This window comes from Hyla sarda, chromosome 5 (genome assembly GCF_029499605.1).
Source record: "Hyla sarda isolate aHylSar1 chromosome 5, aHylSar1.hap1, whole genome shotgun sequence".
Classification (NCBI taxonomy): Eukaryota; Metazoa; Chordata; class Amphibia; order Anura; family Hylidae; genus Hyla; species Hyla sarda.
This window is the reverse complement of record NC_079193.1, coordinates 85,683,931-85,705,145: the sequence shown is the minus strand read 5'-3', so window position 1 is coordinate 85,705,145 and position 21,215 is coordinate 85,683,931. Positions and strand designations below refer to the sequence as shown.

Genomic DNA, 21,215 nt, shown 5'->3' with positions numbered 1-21,215 from the left:
TAGCACACATGACTTTATAACACATTTTGTAAGTTCACTAGGTCTGAAATAGGGGGCAAGGCCTCAGTAAAAGACAGCATGACCACTGCAAAAGGTGGTGCAAGTTTCTGGTTTGAAGTATGCACAATAAAAGTTGTAAATTTAAACCAGATTTACCAGAGTTATCAATCACTGTAAAAAAAGGAATGAGCAGTTTTTGTAAATGTGGGCCAATCTGCCTAGAATTTAGCCAGTTTAAACTCAGGCTAGATCACCTACGAGTTTCTTGCCGTACACTTTTCAGTAAAAATTACACATTTTCTTTATTCTGTAGGTCCATACGATTACTACAGTACCTAAATTATATAGGTTTTATTTTCTTTCATTTCTTTTAAAAAAAACTATAACTTTTTGTATGAAACTTTGTATTTTTCCAATTTTCTTCTTCTGATCCCTATAACTTATTTTTTTGTTCGCATGCAGGGATGTATGAGGGCTCATTTTTGGCACCGTGATCTGTACTTTTTAGGTAGCGTTTTTTTTATAGGACTTTTTGATCATTTATTAACTTTGTTTTTATTTTTATTTTTACACATTTTTCACACATTTTTTTTGTCCCCATAAGGAACTATTACATGCAATCTTTGGATTGCACACACTGTTAAATGCTGCTCCATAGAGCAGCTTCTATCAATGTTTATAGTGCTTCATATCTCTGGCCTGCCATGGATGACTGGAGCATAGGAGGTAAGGTGGTAGGTAAGGGCCCTCCCGCCGTCTTCTCAGCTGTTCGGGACCTCGCAATCTCGTTGCGGTGGTCCTGATCAGGCCACTGAGCTAACCAGCAATGCTATTTCCCGCATTTAGACGCTGCTATAGAAGAGCATTGATCAGTGTTATCTGTGCCTTGTTACTACAGTCTGCCTGAGGCAGGCAGTATAAGCAGAATCCGAGCGGCACAGAGGTTAATTAAAGATATCCGGCTGCCACATTAGCTGATCGGGACCCCGCGATCGCGCTGCCCTGAGATAAGCGGCAACAGTATTTTAGCTTTTGGATGTTAGGATCAACATTGATCACAGAATTCAAAGGGTTAATTCTAGACAACAGCGATCATACTGATTTCCGGCATTAGTACGCTTCATAGCACCTTAACGTGCGCAAGGCATACATGTATATTAATGTATACTAACAACCTGTTCGTTTTTTATGCTGAGAAGCACGTAGATCAAAATAGAGATGGTGGATGTGCGGCTGTGTTTCTTTATTTGTGTTGTACATTTGTAGTCTCTCCCTTCTTCCATGGCCAGCACTCCTCTCCACCCATTCGGCTCAGGCATTTTTAATTAGCAGGAGACTGCATATGGGTTTTCTCCTTACATTCTCCCAGCCCTCTGGTAGAAAGCATATGGTAGGTTTCACACTGGTTTGGTTCTCTGTGGCGGCCATAGTTTCTGTGATGCTTTGTCTGTCGGGGTGGTGCAGCCCAAGGCCAGGGGCTTGGTCAGGCAGCAGTGGGGCTGCCTGGCCACTAGGTCGTTCTCCCTGTGGGCATGGTGTCTCGGAGGCGGTGGTCACCGCCCAGCGCTACGCCGATGTTAGGTTAGGCACCCACTCTGACTAGGTGGCCTTGACGTGGCGAGTGGGCTTGTACTTTTTGATCAAAAATGTATACTAACAACCTGTGGTATACAAATGGTGGATGTGCGGCTATGTTTCCCTATTTGTGTTGTACATACATGTATATCCTGTGTCATTAAGGGGTTAAGTTGGCTTATTTATAAGTGAAACTGTGCTCCAGAAAGTGGTGCATTTGTTGGCACATGTAAACCTAGCCCTGTTTTGTCTCTCAAAGCACGTTCACTTTTCACTAAACCTCGCCCCCACGTCGAGCATACAGCAAAAGTCATTTTTTGTTCAAACAATTAGTTCGAATAATCGGTTTTAAAACACATGCAAACTGCACCAAAATTCTGATGCACACACATTTTTTTGTTTAACTGTATTTTTATTGAATAAAATATCTCAAGACAAAAATAGACCATATGAAGAGGGCAGTACATGGTGCTCACAATTTTGTTTATCTCCCCCATTGTTTCTAAACATTGCACTCATTAGAGCTAATAACCATGAAAAAGCTTTAGGCTAAGGGGTATATATTAAACATAGTGTTGAGCGGCATAGGCCATATTCGAATTCGCGAATATTCGCGAATATATGGACGAATATTCGTCATATATTCGCGATTATTCACATATTCGTAATATTCTCGATTTATTTTCGCATATGCGAAAATAAGCGCATACGAAAATTAGCGTATACTCTAATTAACATAAACGAAAATTCGCATATGTTAATTTTCGCATATGCGAAAATTCGCTCAGCGGTCTCACACAGTAGTATTAGAGCCTTCTTTACACCACACAAGCTGGAAGCAGAAAGGGATGATCACTGTGATGTGTACTGTGAAAAAAAAAATTAAGTTAAAAAAAATAAATAAAAAATAAATGAATATTCGTAATTACGAATATATAGTGCTATATTCGCGAATATTCGCGAATATGCGATATTCGCAAATAAAATTCGCATTGCGAATATTCGCGAGCAACACTAATTAAACACCAGCTGACCTGAAGCCCCCTAGCTGAGAGTCTGGAATAAAATAAAACCTAAAATATAAGGAAATAATGAAAATAATAACAATAATACAGTGATCCCTCAACTTTCAATGGCCTCAACATACAATAGTTTCAACATACAATGGTCTTTTCTGGACCATTGTAACTTGAAACCAGACTCAAAATACAATGCTACAGACAGTCCAGATCTGTAAAACATGTCAATGACTGGAAGAACTGACCAATCAGAATGGACATTTCACTGGCTGCTTGGTAGCGCCCCCTACAGTACAGAAAGGTAATACATGTTCTGTACTATTTACCTGTGCCACGGTTAGCTGCTCCTTCGGACACCAAGTAAGGGCGTCTCCATTTTACCTTTTTATGACACTGTGTGTACTGTACAGAACCCTGAAGAAGCTCCTGTCCTCTACATAGACAGTGATTACAGCTCCCAGCAGATCTTTCTTACTTTTATATGTAAGGACTTGCTTTATCTGTATTAGTTATCTACTTTTTTTTTTTTTATCCTCACTTTTTCCTATTTTTGGATGACATTTTGTGGTCTTCAGAACTTTTTACCAGGTTTCCATAGAGTTCTGGTTTTAACATACAATGGTTGTCCTGGAACCAATTCATATTGTAACTTGAGGGACCACTGTATTTTTATTATTATTAATATTAATAATAATAATAATAATTTGATTTAGAACTATGACTAAATGATGCAAAATGTTTCATATTATTTTTCTCTTACTCGCAATATTTTAAAATAATTATTCTCACATATATATATATATATATATATATATATATATATATATACATACGGTATATATATATATATATATATAATTTTTTATTTTTTTTTAACAAATATTTGCAACTTGGATTGTGGCAATTAATAACCTGAAGGCTGAAGTAGATTCCAGATTTCTTCACCGTGAACTTATTATACAAGTTGTAGTCACTTGACATATTTTTTTTTCCCTCTAGGAGACTCAGATGATGTGGAAGATCTGGATGGGTTTCCTCGCCCCCCTGACACATATTCTCTTGCCTCTGACCGAGATAAGGATGAGGAGCTGACTTCTGACGGTATGCTTCTGTTTATTTTTTGGTATACTCCTCTGTTCTACAAATGGGTGTAACAAGATACAAGAATAAAAATTACAGGGCTCCAGTAAAAGATAAAAAAAAAAAAAAAGGTTATAGCACGAATGTGTGTTTTCTTTTACTCAGAATCTTTTAGGAACTGAAGAGCTCCCTCTAATGGTTCTTTACTTAAAATGTATTTTATTTTACTGCAAAACTTATTCAAATAGCTGTTTCCTTTGGGATTAGGTCACTTGCCTTGTGGTTTCCACATATCATTCTCCCTTACATATTTTATCCATAAAATTTATTAAACAAATAGACTTTTCTATATATTTTTTTCAATTTTTTTTGCTAATATCAAGAGTTTTATGTGTTTTATTATTGTATGTATAATCTAAAAGTATGCAAAAATATTTTAAAGAATGTTCCGTTATATTAAAGAAACTATGGAGGTTTTAATATTAAATCACACCAGATTTATGTGTTATAAAAATAACCAGTATATAGACCTACTTTGCATATTTAGAAACAAAACAATGCAAAACAATAGATATTTATATAGATCATATTTAGTTTTGAATAGATTAATTAAAATATTAAATTGGATTCAATATATTTTAATATATTTTAGTAATTGCTTATTGTTCAATATTTATCAATTTTAAGATTTATTATTATTATGTTTTTTTTTTTTACTTTTTTTTTTTTTTTATTTTGATATGATACCGCAGGCAAAAAATGTGTAAAAAAAAAAAAACTTGAACAGCTTTTTATTTAATTTCATATTTTTAATTACAGGACTTGCAATGCTAGCAATGCTTAATGAAACAATTTTTTTAAATACAATATTATAATGTTATTATAAAAATATTAGATATTAAAATAGGCATTTACGATATACAAAAAGGCACTTATATTTTTACAATATTTAGAAGTATGTTTCTACATGCAGCAGTGCTCCAGAGACAATGCCCGAGAATACTTTATTCCTATCCGGCCATAACTTGATGATGACGCTGTATATAAAGAACCGTTTAGGAGAACGTAGCAAATGATATTTGGCAATAACTTCCATGGGCATTGTATGTTGTCTCCTGCGATTTAATTACATGCAGCGAGTGGAAGTATTATAAGTTGGTTATAAAGTTATGATTGAGTAATGCTCTGCGACATGATGTGATGATCAGGCAGGGACACTCTGTCTCTAAGTACAATTGCCAAACTAAAATATGCTTCCTACAACACAGCACTCAAGGTTTTATGCTATCCAGATCATTCCCGTTGGATGCATAAATTGCCTTTATGGGGGTATAAAATTATGTCTATTGCAGAGCAGGGATAAGTGAGCTGCATGCATGTGTAATAAATACAGTATTCAGTGATTCAGGGAAACCTATTTTGTCATCCTTAGAACTTTACTCCTATATATGGGAGCAGTTAGTATATTCCATCTTGTTCTGCCCAAATGTGATTTACTTTTACTAGAAATGAAACACTATTTGCTTTACTGGAGTATTCATCAGTAACTAACCGAAAATGGCTCCCTTACTGCTAACTTATTAGATTTAGATAAGGCCGGGACTTATTACATGTTTATCGTACGAACAATATCATTTGAAGATAAGTCTATAATGGAGACCGTAAAATCTGCTGATTTAATGTGAATTCAGATTTTATGACTACATTAAAAATAAAGAGTTCAAAGGTATATGAAGTGAGTGCCTGCAAAGCTGACATGTGTCTGGTCTACATATCTATCAATGCATTCGCCCCTTAGGCCTCAGTAAGAGGGTTGGATTGTGCCCGCGTTTGACTATTCGGATTGTAACGACCTGAATACAGTACCCTATCAATCTACGATGCTGTAAATTCACGCCAGCAGATTCACTTTCAGATCTGGATATTGCACCCGGTATGCAAGTAGTTAACACGGGTACGTTATGCCTGAATGAGGCCTTAACCATAGAGAGCAGCCTCAGCCTTATATCATGTCTCGTTGCTTTACGATTCCAACAAAGCTTCCAGTGCACAATTGTTGCTATTGTTTTGATAAAATACATCTATTAATATAAAAAAGCACAGGAATATTACAACTATTAGGTTCTTTTTTTAAATTCTCTATTTTGTCCCCCCAATGTATTTATTTTTTTGATTATATTTTTCTTTAATAATCCTTCAGCTGTCACACAATTCTCTATTAGCTCTACTAGGCAGAATTTCAACAATGAGCGAAACGAAATTAGCCCAGGTCATGGCGAGGTCTGTTATTAAATCTTATTGTTATTTTGTCCTTTTGACTTCTTCTTTGTGGTTCACACCAACAAAAGTATAGAAACGGATAGATTCCAAACGCTAAACAAGATAAGTATTTTTCATAATGCTAATGTAATTTTCAAGGTACCGAAAAGGTCACATCCCTATATTTCTATATGCATTAGGAATCTCTCATTCTGCTTAATATTTCTCCCTCACTGTTCCTCTGGTTCAAAAGTTCATCCGGTTCCCCAATGGCCACCTAATTTTCGAGTTATTCCCTGAAGCCATATGTGTTTTGGTTTTTTTATGGATTATTAGGTACCGTAGGAAAGTCAAATAAGTTATATCTTCTAATGAAATTCTAGCACTCTTCAGATCAGTGATGCCTAGACTTGATTGCTAGTAGCAATTATCACAGTCTGGGTGGAAAGTGATTGGTTTTACATGGTGCTGAGCAGAAGAACAAAAATCGGCACTAAACTGCATCCAAATAATGTAATTACATATCACAAATATATTACGTGAAGAACATGGAGACTACTCTTTATGCTGATTCATTGAAAGATTCTAAGTTCACGCATGGCATCCAATCAAGTTCATATGCAGGTTATTGCCAGCTAGTAACAAGCTTCGAGTGAGAACTTTGATTTTTACGTTGGACCTTGATACTAGAGATTAATGGAATTTCAATGAGGGACTAAAGTGGTAACCAATATGTCAGTAAAATTAATGAGCATTCTATAGTAGTGTCTCCTCATTAATACCAGTTGTTTGATAGGTGCTTGATACAATAGAGGGGAGATAATTGATTTCGGAATAGGGATCCTGCTTCATTTATCGATGTGTCGGTTATATGACACCTAAATGACAGATTTCAATATCAGCGCTCATATGAACGTATCAGAATTGTATTATTTTTCTATTGATGTTCACTGGCTAATAACTCACTCTAAATGTGAAGCATTTAAAACCTAGTATATACAATAAACCTGTATTGAAAAGGATAATGCTGAATATGTTCTGCTTTGGCAGCTGAAACAACAAATGTAAATATTTAGAATAATCAATACAATTGAATATAGAGTCATATATAGAGTCATGAATATAGAGAAGTGAATAGAGTGAATATAGAGTTGTTTCAGGGAACTTAGCATATTAAGTGTTAACATAAACCCCTGTATTTTGTGAGTTGAATATTTACAATCAGATTTGTGTATAGTCTCTATAAATCTATATATAAAACTACACTACAGTGAAAAATGAAAACGGGGGAATTTATCAAGCATTTTACCTACTTTTTCTGTCTTTGATGCACATATGTTAACCATTTGCATCATTTTTTCCCTACAATTAGCCAGGTTTGCCACTTAAATTTTTTGGGGCTGAAAAGGGAGACATGATTGTGGGTAAGAAATTTTTAGACATGTTTATCAAATGCAACTTTTTTAGAGAGTCACAACATTTTAAACAACCTTATTACACAGTGGGGGGTGTAAGAAAACACATGATAACATAATAAAGGGATAATAAAAAAAATGCAAAATCATTAAACATCATGCAAAAAAAAAAAAAACATGATAATTTTGCACAAATAAAACTGGCAAATGAAAGAGGAAGCTTGAAAAAAAAAAGAGATGAAAAAGGGGTTAAAAATTGTACCCAATGTTGCATTTTGTCCTATTTGTTTTTTAATCAGATTCTTTACAGGTCAAATTTTGTAGATTTTTTTTAATTCAGACAGATAAGTAGCAACTACCAATTACATTTAGCCACGTATCTCATAGATTGGTTTAAAAAATTAATTACATACAAAGGAAAGACAGAGAGGTTTCCAAAGACATACTGGTGATGGTTGAAGAATAGGATGGTACTGGACATCCAGGGACTCATATTAGTGCGCCATATCAATAAAGCTACCAGCAGCTGCCATGTCAATAGTAATAAAGTTACAGACTACAATGTGCAGCATTCTAACTAGACCCTCGATCTTCTGGGAAGTTTAATCTTTTATAGAAACAAATGTCCATTTGACTGGATGTTATTTATCTCTCACTTTCTGCTATGGCTTTAATTATGTGATGTATTTGCTGAGGATGAGTGGTCAATCCACAAACAGGAGGGAGGCAGATCACAGACATCTAGGGGCTGCAGTCTGGCTGCTATGTCCCTGCTGGGACATGTCCTTGTAAGGGTTAAAATGACATCATCCAGCTCTAAGCGCCGGCCTTGCCTCCTTAGTCAGATCTTCGACTTCTTATATGTGTTTGCATGCTACTGTCTAGTGATAGCCATGGCCAAATGCATTCGCCAGCAGTGAAGCCTTTTGGAGGAAGCAAAGGTTTTGAAAAAGGTTAGATTTCTGGAAATGTTTACAGGTTCACAAAAAAGTCTCAAGTCTAATCTTGGTGCTTATGTACAGTATATTGTACAAACATGAGCTCCTTCCCAATGCTCATGGATAAATAAACAGATACAAAGAAACACAGATAGATATAAAATAACAGATAGGTTGATAGATAGATCAATAGACATGAAGTATTAGGTAGATAGATGATGGCTAGATAGATAGATAGATAGATACAGAATAGTAGATACATTAGATTCAAGATAGAGAAATATCAAATAAATATATAAATAGACAGACATATTTAAAATAGTAGATAGATTAGATATGAGATAGATGGATAGATCAGATATGATATAGTTGCACGTTGACATTTAAAAGGTAAATGATCTATTTTGTCTCACACATACAAGTATCTTTACACCACAGGAAGTGGGTTATTAGTGTCATTTGTAAAAACCTTTGATATATTGGCATAAACAATCAGACCAAAAAAAATGGGCAGGGCTTAGTGGTGCAATTTGTGGTGTAAGAACAGAGGTACTTAAATAATTAAACAGTCTGCAACTCTTATAAATTTGCTACTTCAGTGCAATAAAGGAAATTAATAAAAATGTGTATGCCTGTTTTTGGGTGTACAAAATTTGGTGTAACTTATAGCGAGCTGGTGTATGTTGTGGTGCATAGACAATCAAATCTTACTCCAAAACATCTGATTCCAAAGTTTACCTAAAAGTTTTTCACATTTTATGCTACAGATTTCAATGTAAACTAAATTATTGGACACAGCTTCAAATCTGCAGCTTTAAATAGGCACTGTCACCAACCTTTTTTTTTTATATGTTGTAGTACTTATGTACTACAACATATCTCTAATGTAGATTCATTATTTTTTTTTAATTAAAATAGTGTATTTTACATTTGAAAACCGGCCACTAAGGGTCTCCCTCCTAATGGCCGGCTGTAGCCTGCCATGACGTCACGACTGAATTAGGACCAATGCCGGCTGGGCAATCGGTCCCTATTCAGTCAGCCTGCGCTCGCTTCACTATAAAAAGATATACTAGTTAAAAATAGTGGATTGGTGGGAGTTTGACCACTGGATCCTCTACTGTTCTCAATAAGGTCAAATATCCTCCAAATCAATGGAACTGCCATGTGTATGCCTGGCTAGAAACCTATGAATTCTTTATGGGGCTTCTGAACATTTTGATGATGAGAATATCTCTTGAAGACAGGCATGTAAAAGGCTGGTATACAATAAATCCCCTCTACCCCAATGGGTTTAAAATCTGCTCTTAAGTATTTTGCTGAGGTTCCATGTCTATCTATTTAAACATTTTCACTTTTCATTTATGATTAAGATTTTGACTTCTCTATTAAAATCAATGGACATACTGTATAGAAAATTCACAGCAAATAACACAATGTGTGACCCTATCCTATGGTTTAGGCCAATTGTGGTGCTCTGTTTATAAAACTAGTGGTTAATAGTTTCTAAATTTCAAAAATGTTTTAAAGTATATTTACATCCAGTTATTGTATACACCATTACTAATGAAAAAGCAAAAGAAAGAAAAAAAATCATCTAGATGACTTACTTGGCTCAGGCTGGGTAGCAGTAGTTTACATGGCACAGTTTGCACAGGATGACTGCACACATGGTCAGATGAAGTCATTTGGCTGGCAGCAGCACAATGTGTATGGGCTCCTTTCATTGCTGTCATTGGCCGGGAATAACTTGTTTTATATTGCCTTAGAGGATGTAAGAATTTTTATTGAACACCAGTATCTCAGTGTATACAGTGGGGCTTATTGATCAGAGCAGTTGTGCCTGCTTTCTAGGCCTACGTTTTTTAAACCTTACCTGCAAAGTGTCTCTAAAAAGGGACACGGGGGAGGTTTGGAGTTGGGGGGAATTCATTATCATTGTTCTCAATAGATAAGTTGCACATTTTTCAATCGGCTGCATTTTGCACAAAAATATACTACTTTTCTCCCCTTTACGGCGCTGCAGTTACTGTGAGTAAATTTCAAAACCTGTGGCATGGGGAGTGATGAAGAGGTGTCAAATTGTATAGAGATTTGTGCACTTTTTAAGTTAAAGGAGATCTGCAGCCACAGACACTTACTCCCTATCAGGGTTTACTACTCTCTAACATGTTTCTTTTTTTTAGCTAACCCAGGCATCTCATAGACTGTCCAAAAAGCTCAATAGAAAATATATTGGTGTGACTCCAAATGCAGCAGACATTTTTGGCAAACCATTTTGAATCCATGAGAGGAATTTATTAAGATCGACAGGTCTTAAAGGAGTACTGCAGCCATAGACACTTATGCGCTGTCTGCAGGATAGGGGATAAGTGTCTGATCACGAGGGGGTCCAAACCCTGGACCACATCCCCCCCCCCGCGCAATCTTCTGTATGGGGCCCCATCATTACCGTGGCTCTGCGCGGCTAATGCATGTGTCATCAACCTCACCTCCTGCAGGGTAGAGCCGTGGCAAAGCCAGGGCCCCATGCAGGAGATTGCGTGGGGTCCCAGGGTTCGGACCCCCCACAATCAGACACTTATCCCCTATCCTGCAGACTGCACACAAGTGTCTATGGCTGCAGTACTCCTTTAAGACCTGTCGATCTTAATAAATTCCTCTCATGGATTCAAAGTTGTTTGCCAAAATTTCTGTTGCATTTGGAGTCACACCAATATTTTACTTTTGAGTTTTTTGGACAGTCTATGAGATGCCTGGGTTAGCTAAAAAAGGAACATGTTGGAGAGTAGTAAACCCTGATTTCCTTGTGCAATGCAATGAGTATCTGTTACGCCGAGCGCTCCGGGTCCCCGCTCCTCCCCGGAGCGCTCGCTTCACTCTCGCTACTGCAGCGCTCCGGTCAGTTCCACTGACCCGGTGCGCTGCGATACCGTCTCCAGCCGGGATGCGATTCGCGATGCGGGTGGCGCCCGCTCGCGATGCGCATCCCGGCTCCCGTACCTGACTCGCTCTCCGTCTGTCCTGTCCCGGCGCGCGCAGCCCCGCTCCCTAGGGCGCGCGCGCGCCGGGTCTCTGCGATTTAAAGGGCCACTGCGCCGCTGATTGGCGCAGTGGTTCCAATTAGTGTGTTCACCTGTGCACTCCCTATTTATACCTCACTTCCCCTGCACTCCCTCGCCGGATCTTGTTGCCATTGTGCCAGTGAAAGCGTTTCCTTGTGTGTTCCTAGCCTGTGTTCCAGACCTCCTGCCGTTGCCCCTGACTACGATCCTTGCTGCCTGCCCCGACCTTCTGCTACGTCCGACCTTGCTTCTGTCTACTCCCTTGTACCGCGCCTATCTTCAGCAGCCAGAGAGGTTGAGCCGTTGCTAGTGGATACGACCTGGTCACTACCGCCGCAGCAAGACCATCCCGCTTTGCGGCGGGCTCTGGTGAAAACCAGTAGTGACTTAGAACCGGTCCACTAGCACGGTCCACGCCAATCCCTCTCTGGCACAGAGGATCCACCTCCAGCCAGCCGGCATCGTGACAGTAGATCCGGCCATGGATCCCGCTGAAGTTCCTCTGCCAGTTGTCGCCGACCTCACCACGGTGGTCGCCCAGCAGTCACAACAGATAGCGCAACAAGGCCACCAGCTGTCTCAACTGACCGTGATGCTACAGCAGCTACTTCCTCAGCTTCAGCAACCATCTCCTCCGCCAGCTCCTGCACCTCCTCCGCAGCGAGTGGCCGCTTCAGGCCTACGACTATCTTTGCCGGATAAATTTGATGGGGACTCTAAATTTTGCCGTGGCTTTCTTTCTCAATGTTCCCTGCACTTGGAGATGATGTCGGACCAGTTTCCTACTGAAAGGTCTAAGGTGGCTTTCGTAGTCAGCCTTCTGTCTGGAAAAGCTCTGTCGTGGGCTACACCGCTCTGGGACCGCAATGACCCCGTCACTGCCTCTGTACACTCCTTCTTCTCGGAAATTCAAAGTGTCTTTGAGGAACCTGCCCGAGCCTCTTCTGCTGAGACTGCCCTGTTGAACCTGGTCCAGAGTAATTCTTCCGTTGGCGAGTACGCCGTACAATTCCGTACTCTTGCTTCAGAACTATCCTGGAATAATGAGGCCCTCTGCGCGACCTTTAAAAAAGGCCTATCCAGCAACATTAAAGATGTTCTGGCCGCACGAGAAATCCCTGCTAACCTACATGAACTCATTCATCTAGCCACTCGCATTGACATGCGTTTTTCCGAAAGGCGTCAGGAGCTCCGCCAGGATATGGACTTTGTTCGCACGAGGCGTTTTTTCTCCCCGGCTCCTCTCTCCTCTGGTCCCCTGCAATCCGTTCCTGTGCCTCCCGCCGTGGAGGCTATGCAGGTCGACCGGTCTCGCCTGACACCTCAAGAGAGGACACGACGCCGCATGGAGAATCTCTGCCTGTACTGTGCCGGTACCGAACACTTCCTCAAGGATTGTCCTATCCGTCCTCCCCGCCTGGAAAGACTTACGCTGACTCCGCACAAAGGTGAGACAGCCCTTGATGTCAACTCTGCTTCTCCGCGTCTTACTGTGCCTGTGCGGGTATCTGCCTCTACCTTCTCCTTCTCTACTATGGCCTTCTTGGATTCCGGATCTGCAGGAAATTTTATTTTGGCCTCTCTCATCAACAGGTTCAACATCCCGCTGACCAGTCTCGCCAGACCTCTCTACATCAATTGTGTTAACAATGAAAGATTGGACTGTACCATACGTTTCCGCACGGAGCCCCTCCTAATGTGCATCGGACCTCACCATGAGAAAATTGAGTTTTTGGTCCTCCCCAATTGCACTTCCGAAATTCTCCTTGGACTACCCTGGCTTCAACACCACTCCCCAACCCTGGATTGGTCCACTGGGGAGATCAAGAGTTGGGGTCCCTCTTGTTCCAAGGACTGCCTTAAACCGGTTCCCAGTACTCCTTGCCGTGACCCTGTGGTCCCTCCTGTAACCGGTCTCCCTAAGGCCTATATGGACTTTGCGGATGTTTTTTGCAAAAAACAAGCTGAGACTTTACCTCCTCACAGGCCTTATGACTGTCCCATTGACCTGCTCCCGGGCACTACTCCACCCCGGGGCAGAATTTATCCTCTCTCTGTCCCAGAGACTCTTGCTATGTCTGAGTATATCCAGGAAAATTTAAAGAAGGGCTTTATCCGCAAATCTTCCTCTCCTGCCGGAGCCGGATTTTTCTTTGTGTCCAAAAAAGATGGCTCTCTACGTCCTTGCATTGACTACCGCGGTCTTAATAAAATCACTGTAAAAAACCGCTACCCCCTACCTCTCATCTCTGAACTCTTTGATCGCCTCCAAGGTGCCCACATCTTTACAAAACTGGACTTAAGAGGTGCCTATAATCTCATCCGCATCAGAGAGGGGGATGAATGGAAAACGGCATTTAACACTAGAGATGGACACTTTGAGTATCTGGTCATGCCCTTTGGCCTGTGCAACGCCCCTGCCGTCTTCCAAGACTTTGTTAATGAAATTTTTCGTGATCTCTTATATTCCTGTGTTGTTGTATATCTGGACGATATCCTGATTTTTTCTGCCAACCTAGAAGAACACCGCCAGCATGTCCGCATGGTTCTTCAGAGACTTCGTGACAATCAACTTTATGCCAAAATGGAGAAATGTCTGTTTGAATGTCAATCTCTTCCTTTCCTAGGATACTTGGTCTCTGGCCAGGAACTACAAATGGATCCAGACAAACTCTCTGCCGTCTTAGATTGGCCACGCCCCTCCGGACTCCGTGCTATCCAACGTTTTTTGGGGTTCGCCAATTATTACAGACAATTCATTCCACATTTTTCCACCATTGTGGCTCCTATCGTGGCTTTAACCAAAAAGAATGCCAATCCTAAGTCATGGCCTCCTCAAGCGGAAGACGCCTTTAAACAGCTCAAGTCTGCCTTTTCTTCGGCTCCCGTGCTCTCCAGACCTGACCCATCTAAACCCTTCCTATTGGAGGTTGATGCCTCCTCTGTAGGAGCTGGAGCGGTCCTTCTACAGAAAAATTCTTCCGGGCATGCTGTTACTTGTGGTTTTTTTTCTAGGACCTTCTCTCCGGCTGAGAGGAACTACTCCATCGGGGACCGAGAGCTTCTAGCCATTAAATTAGCACTTGAGGAATGGAGGCATCTGTTGGAGGGATCAAGATTTCCAGTTATTATTTACACCGATCACAAGAACCTCTCCTATCTCCAGTCTGCCCAACGGCTGAATCCTCGCCAGGCCAGGTGGTCTCTGTTCTTTGCCCGATTTAATTTTGAAATTCACTTTCGGCCTGCCGATAAGAACATTAGGGCCGATGCTCTCTCTCGTTCCTCGGATGCCTCGGAAGTAGAGCTCTCTCCGCAACACATCATTCCCCCTGACTGCCTGATCTCCACTTCTCCAGCCTCCATCAGGCAAACTCCTCCAGGGAAGACCTTCGTTTCTCCACGCCAACGCCTCGGAATCCTCAAATGGGGTCACTCCTCCCATCTCGCAGGTCATGCGGGTATCAAGAAATCCGTGCAACTCATCTCTCGTTTCTATTGGTGGCCGACTCTGGAGACGGATGTTGTGGATTTTGTACGAGCCTGCACTGTCTGTGCCCGGGATAAGACTCCTCGCCAGAAGCCCGCTGGCCTTCTTCATCCTCTGCCTGTCCCCGAACAGCCTTGGTCTCTGATTGGTATGGACTTTATTACAGACTTACCCCCATCCCGTGGCAACACTGTTGTTTGGGTGGTCGTTGATCGATTCTCCAAGATGGCACATTTCATCCCTCTTCCTGGTCTTCCTTCAGCGCCTCAGTTGGCAAAACAATTTTTTGTACACATTTTTCGTCTTCACGGGTTGCCCACGCAGATCATCTCGGATAGAGGCGTCCAATTCGTGTCAAAATTCTGGAGGGCTCTCTGTAAACAACTCAAGATTAAATTAAACTTTTCCTCTGCATATCATCCTCAATCCAATGGGCAAGTAGAAAGAATTAACCAGGTCCTGGGTGATTATTTACGCCATTTTGTTTCCTCCCGCCAGGATGACTGGGCAGATCTTCTACCATGGGCCGAATTCTCGTATAACTTCAGAGTCTCTGAATCTTCCTCCAAATCCCCATTTTTCGTGGTGTACGGCCGTCACCCTCTTCCCCCCCTCCCTACTCCCTTGCCCTCTGGTTTGCCCGCTGTGGATGAAATATCTCGTGATCTTTCCACCATATGGAAAGAGACCCAAAATTCTCTTTTACAGGCTTCATCACGCATGAAGAAGTTTGCTGATAGAAAAAGAAGAGCTCCCCCCATTTTTTCTCCTGGAGACAAGGTATGGCTCTCCGCTAAATATGTCCGCTTCCGTGTCCCTAGCTACAAATTGGGACCACGCTATCTTGGTCCTTTCAAAATCTTGTGCCAGATTAATCCTGTCTCTTACAAACTTCTTCTTCCTCCTTCTCTTCGTATTCCTAATGCCTTTCACGTTTCTCTTCTTAAACCACTCATCATCAACCGTTTCTCTCCCAAACTTGTTTCTCCCACTCCTGTTTCCGGCTCCTCGGACATCTTCTCCGTAAAAGAGATACTGGCCTCCAAGAAGGTCAGAGGGAAAACCTTTTTTCTGGTCGATTGGGAGGGTTGTGGTCCTGAAGAGAGATCCTGGGAACCTGAGGACAATATCCTAGACAAAAGTCTGCTCCTCAGGTTCTCAGGCTCTAAGAAGAGGGGGAGACCCAAGGGGGGGGGTACTGTTACGCCGAGCGCTCCGGGTCCCCGCTCCTCCCCGGAGCGCTCGCTTCACTCTCGCTACTGCAGCGCTCCGGTCAGTTCCACTGACCCGGTGCGCTGCGATACCGTCTCCAGCCGGGATGCGATTCGCGATGCGGGTGGCGCCCGCTCGCGATGCGCATCCCGGCTCCCGTACCTGACTCGCTCTCCGTCTGTCCTGTCCCGGCGCGTGCGGCCCCGCTCCCTAGGGCGCGCGCGCGCCGGGTCTCTGCGATTTAAAGGGCCACTGCGCCGCTGATTGGCGCAGTGGTTCCAATTAGTGTGTTCACCTGTGCACTCCCTATTTATACTTCACTTCCCCTGCACTCCCTCGCCGGATCTTGTTGCCATTGTGCCAGTGAAAGCGTTTCCTTGTGTGTTCCTAGCCTGTGTTCCAGACCTCCTGCCGTTGCCCCTGACTACGATCCTTGCTGCCTGCCCCGACCTTCTGCTACGTCCGACCTTGCTTCTGTCTACTCCCTTGTACCGCGCCTATCTTCAGCAGCCAGAGAGGTTGAGCCGTTGCTAGTGGATACGACCTGGTCACTACCGCCGCAGCAAGACCATCCCGCTTTGCGGCGGGCTCTGGTGAAAACCAGTAGTGACTTAGAACCGGTCCACTAGCACGGTCCACGCCAATCCCTCTCTGGCACAGAGGATCCACCTCCTGCCAGCCGGCATCGTGACAGTATCTAATGGCAGCAATGAAAAACTACCTGTTTTATTAAACCTGCATGGTTTTATTAGATTAACCCATCAGAGTGTTGACAAGAACATTTAGTGCCCTCATTGGTTTTATTGGTGCATAGCTATTTCTTATTCACTCAGGGGGTGGGACCAGAGCTGGGCTATATGCCAGTAGTACACACTGTTACGCTGAGCGCTCCGGGTCCCTGCTCTTCCCCGAAACGCTCGCGGCGTTTCTCTCCCTGCAGCGCCCCGGTCAGACCCGCTGACCGGGAGCGCTGCACTGACATTGCCGGATCTTGTTGTCTTAGTGCCTTGAGAAAGCTATTACTGTGTTACCCATACTGTGTTCCTGACCTCCTGCTATTTCCATATTGACTACGAACCTTGCCGCCTGCCCCGACCTTCTGCTACGTCTGACCTTGTCTCTGCCTAGTCCTTCTGTCCCACGCCTTCTCAGCAGTCAGCGAGGTTGAGCCGTTGCCAGTGGATATGACCTGGTTGCTACCGCCGCAGCAAGACCATCCTGCTTTGCGGTGGGCTCTGGTGAATACCAGTAGCTTCTTAGAACCGGTCCACCGGCACGGTCCACGCCAATCCCTCGCTGACACAGAGGATCCACTATCAGCTAGCCGAATCGTGACAGTAGATCCGGCCATGGATCCCGCTGTCGTGCCGCTGCCAAGTATCGCTGATATATCCACGCTGGTCGCCCAGCAATCCCGACAGATCGCCCAACAAGAACACCAGCTGTCGTACTTGACCACCATGACACAGCAACTTCAGTCACAGCTACAGCAACTTCAGCCACAGCTACAGCAACTTCAGTCACAGCTACAGCAGCTGCAACAGCAACAACCATCTCCTCCGCCGGCTCCTGCACCTCCTCCGCAGCGAGTGGCCGCTCCTAACCTCTGCTTGTCCCTGCCGGACAAATTTGATGGGGACTCTAGACTCTGCCGTGGTTTTCTGTCACAATGTTCCCTACATTTGGAGATGTTGTCGGATCAATTTCCTACAGAACGGTCGAAGGTGGCTTTCGTGGTCAGTCTCCTGTCTGGGAAGGCTTTGTCTTGGGCCACACCGCTATGGGACTGCGATGACCCTGTCACCACCACTGTACACTCCTTCTTCTCTGAGGTTCGCAGTGTCTTCGAGGAACCAGCCCGAGCTTCTTCTGCCGAGACTGCCCTGCTGAACCTGGTCCAGGGTAATTCTTCAGTAGGCGAGTACGCCATCCGATTTCGTACTCTCGCTTCCGAATTATCTTGGAACAACGAGGCTCTCTGCGCGACCTTTAAAAAAGGCCTATCCAGTAACATCAAAGATGTGCTGGCCGCACGAGAGATTCCTGCCAACCTGCATGAACTTATCCATTTGGCCACCCGCATTGACATGCGTTTTTCGGAAAGACACCAGGAACTCCGCCAGGAAAAAGACCTTAATCCCTGGGCACCTCTCTCACGGTATCCCTTGCAATCTACCCCTGTGCCTCCCGCCGAGGAGCCTATGCAAGTAGATCGGTCTCGCCTGACTCTTGAAGAGAGGTCTCGCCGTAGGGATAAAAATCTATGTCTGTACTGCGCTAGTACCGAACATTTCTTTGTGGATTGCCCTATTCGTCCTCCACGTCTGGAAAATGCACGCACGCAACCTGCTCATGTGGGCCTGGCGTCTCTGGGTACGGAATCTGCTTCTCCATGTCTCACTGTGCCCGTACGGATTTCTCCTTCTGCCAACTCCTCCTTCTCTGCCGTGGCCGTCTTGGACTCTGGTTCTTCTGGAAATTTTATTCTGGCCTCTTTGCTTGATAGGTACTGCATCCCGGTGACCCGTCTCATCAAGCCGCTCTACATTTCTTCAGTCAACGGAGTCAAGTTGCACTGCACTGTGCGTTATCGCACAGTGCCCCTGCTTATGAACATTGGACCGCATCTCGAGAAGATTGAATTTTTGGTTTTGCCCGGCTGCACCTCTGAAGTCCTTCTCGGTCTGCCATGGCTCCAGCACCATTCTCCCACCCTTGACTGGACCACCGAGGAGATCGAGAATTGGGGTCCTGCTTGCCGCAAGAAATGCCTCATGTCTGCTCCCAGCCCCGTCTGTCGGGCCTCAGTGTCTCCTCCTGTGCCTGGTCTCCCCAAGGCCTATCAGGACTGTGCCGTGCCTCCTCATAGCCCCCGTCCTGGTGACACTCTGCCCCGTGCCAAGCCTCACCCTCTGCCCCCCCTCCCCATTCCCACTCCTTCTGACCGGTCTGCCATTCATGAGTATACCCTGGACTTCACTGTCCCCCAGAAGGAGACTCTACAATCGCTCCCAATGTCCTCGTCCCAGATGGAGCGACATCCCGACAAAAAGAGGGGGAGACCTAAGGGGGGGTACTGTTACGCTGAGTGCTCCGGGTCGCTGCTCCTCCCCGAAGCGCTCGCGGCGTTTCTCTCCCTGCAGCGCCCCGGTCAGACCCGCTGACCGGGAGCACTGCACTGACATTGCCGGATCTTGTTGCCTTAGTGCCTTGAGAAAGCTATTACTGTGTTACCCATACTGTGTTCCTGACCTCCTGCTATTTCCATATTGACTACGAACCTTGCCGCCTGCCCCGACCTTCTGCTACGTCTGACCATGTCTCTGCCTAGTCCTTCTGTCCCACGCCTTCTCAGCAGTCAGCGAGGTTGAGCCGTTGCCAGTGGATACGACCTGGTTGCTACCGCCGCAGCAAGACCATCCCGCTTTACGGCGGGCTCTGGTGAATACCAGTAGCTTCTTAGAACCGGTCCACCGGCACGGTCCATGCCAATCCTTCGCTGACACAGAGGATCCACTATCAGCTAGCCGAATCGTGACACACACATATCACTTCCTTTTCCTTACTTCTCTGGCCAGGCATAGTATCACCTTTCCTATTCTATGACAGTGCGGGAGAAATGCACTTGACTAAAGAGGCTGGCACTGTGCTGGGGTATGATTTACACAGTACAGTATTAGATGGCTTATAAAGGGTTAACTAATGCCGCTCTGGTCCTGCCTTCTAAAAGGGAGAGAATGAGAAATAGCTATGCACCATGGAGAGGGCTCTCAGTGGCTCAATAATGGCAATGAGGACACGAAAATCACCTTGTCACCCAACTAAGAGGTAAATGTAACAAAACTATAGAGTTTTTTTTTTGTCTTTAGAAAGTTTCGGACGCCGCAAGTGCAGGATTTGTGGAGCTGGTTTGTTTTCCATTACTTTAGTCTGGATAGTATTTACAAGGCATTATCCTGATCCTGACCTCCACTACGCTCCTTCTAATCGCTGCCTGCCGCAATGTACTGCCCCGGCAGTGATTGGCTGAGAAGCAGTGAGTAGGCCCTGGCACCGGGAAGAGGACCATGCATCACACTGCTGCTCAGTCAATCACTGGCCAGTGAATAGCTGAGCTGCAGTCTGAGACATCCAGCCCCATTAACCAGGAAGAGGACTGCAGCGGAGGCCTGGAGCAGAATACTGGAGGAAGCGGGGTAGTGGAGAGAGGTAAGTCTAAGTTTTTTTTTTTTTTTATGCCAGCAGTCTGGGTAGGCTTTCTTAAAAAAGTTAAATAATTGTATTATCCATAGAATAATTCTGCAGAGTATTTTTAGAATTCTTCATTCTGGTTTTCTGCATGACTGCAGGTTGCCATTCCTTTGGTCAATGGGAGATGTCTCTATACACTCTGACTAACTATTCCCCACATACCCAATTTATAAAAAAGATGAGTTGTTAAGTCACTCATGCATTTGCAGGAAGAATAACAGGGGAACGGCCTGTTGTTAAGAGAGAAAAAACTCCAGAATAGTTTTCTAATGGGGTACACATATATTTGCTAAAATAGAGGTGTCAGAAAAGTGGACAGAGCCTATATCAGTGAGAAAAATAAAACATGAAATCTAAGCTGGACCCCTGAAAATTCTCAGTGTTTTCCATCACCATATGAAATAAGCAAGAAAAGGACCTTTTATGCTTTTGATGGGATTGTTGAACTTCCCTTGGCACAAATGCATTAATAACCTCATAGTCAGATTCACATGCAGTATAAGTGGTAATAAATCACTATATATAAGAAATTACACTTGAAACTTTGACTTTTATCTATTGATAATATTTTCTTGTATAGTTTTCTTCACAATATCTTCTCTGCTGTTGCTAATGCATGCACCATAATGTCTACCTTCAGTGCTAATTTTTCCCTTGGGGTTTATGGAATTGCCATTAACACATCACGGGCTAATGATAATGTCCAATTAAAACTAGTTTAAAGGGAGTCTAACTGGCTAAATAGGATTTACTACTTATGGTGTATTCTACTAGTTTTTGGTGTCATTTAAAGCCTTAAATTTTAATAATTCAGTAAAAGATATCTCCCTCAAACACTTAGTAATGGGTCCAATCTGGACCTTCAGAGAGCCATGATGGGATTAGTGTATCCGCATCTATCCGCTTGGGGT

The 21,215-nt window shown here is 43.5% G+C and overlaps 1 protein-coding gene across 2 annotated transcripts in view; it reads left to right on the top strand.

Annotated features, from left to right (window-relative positions):
- The window catches only part of SKAP2 (src kinase associated phosphoprotein 2), a 363,619-nt gene that overhangs the window by 106,772 nt on the left and 235,632 nt on the right, over nt 1-21,215 (top strand). For both annotated transcript variants that reach the window (XM_056519850.1, XM_056519849.1), the window contains exon 4: nt 3,594-3,695. In XM_056519850.1, coding sequence (XP_056375825.1) covers nt 3,594-3,695 — 102 coding nt within the window. The remainder of the gene's footprint in view (nt 1-3,593; nt 3,696-21,215) is intronic.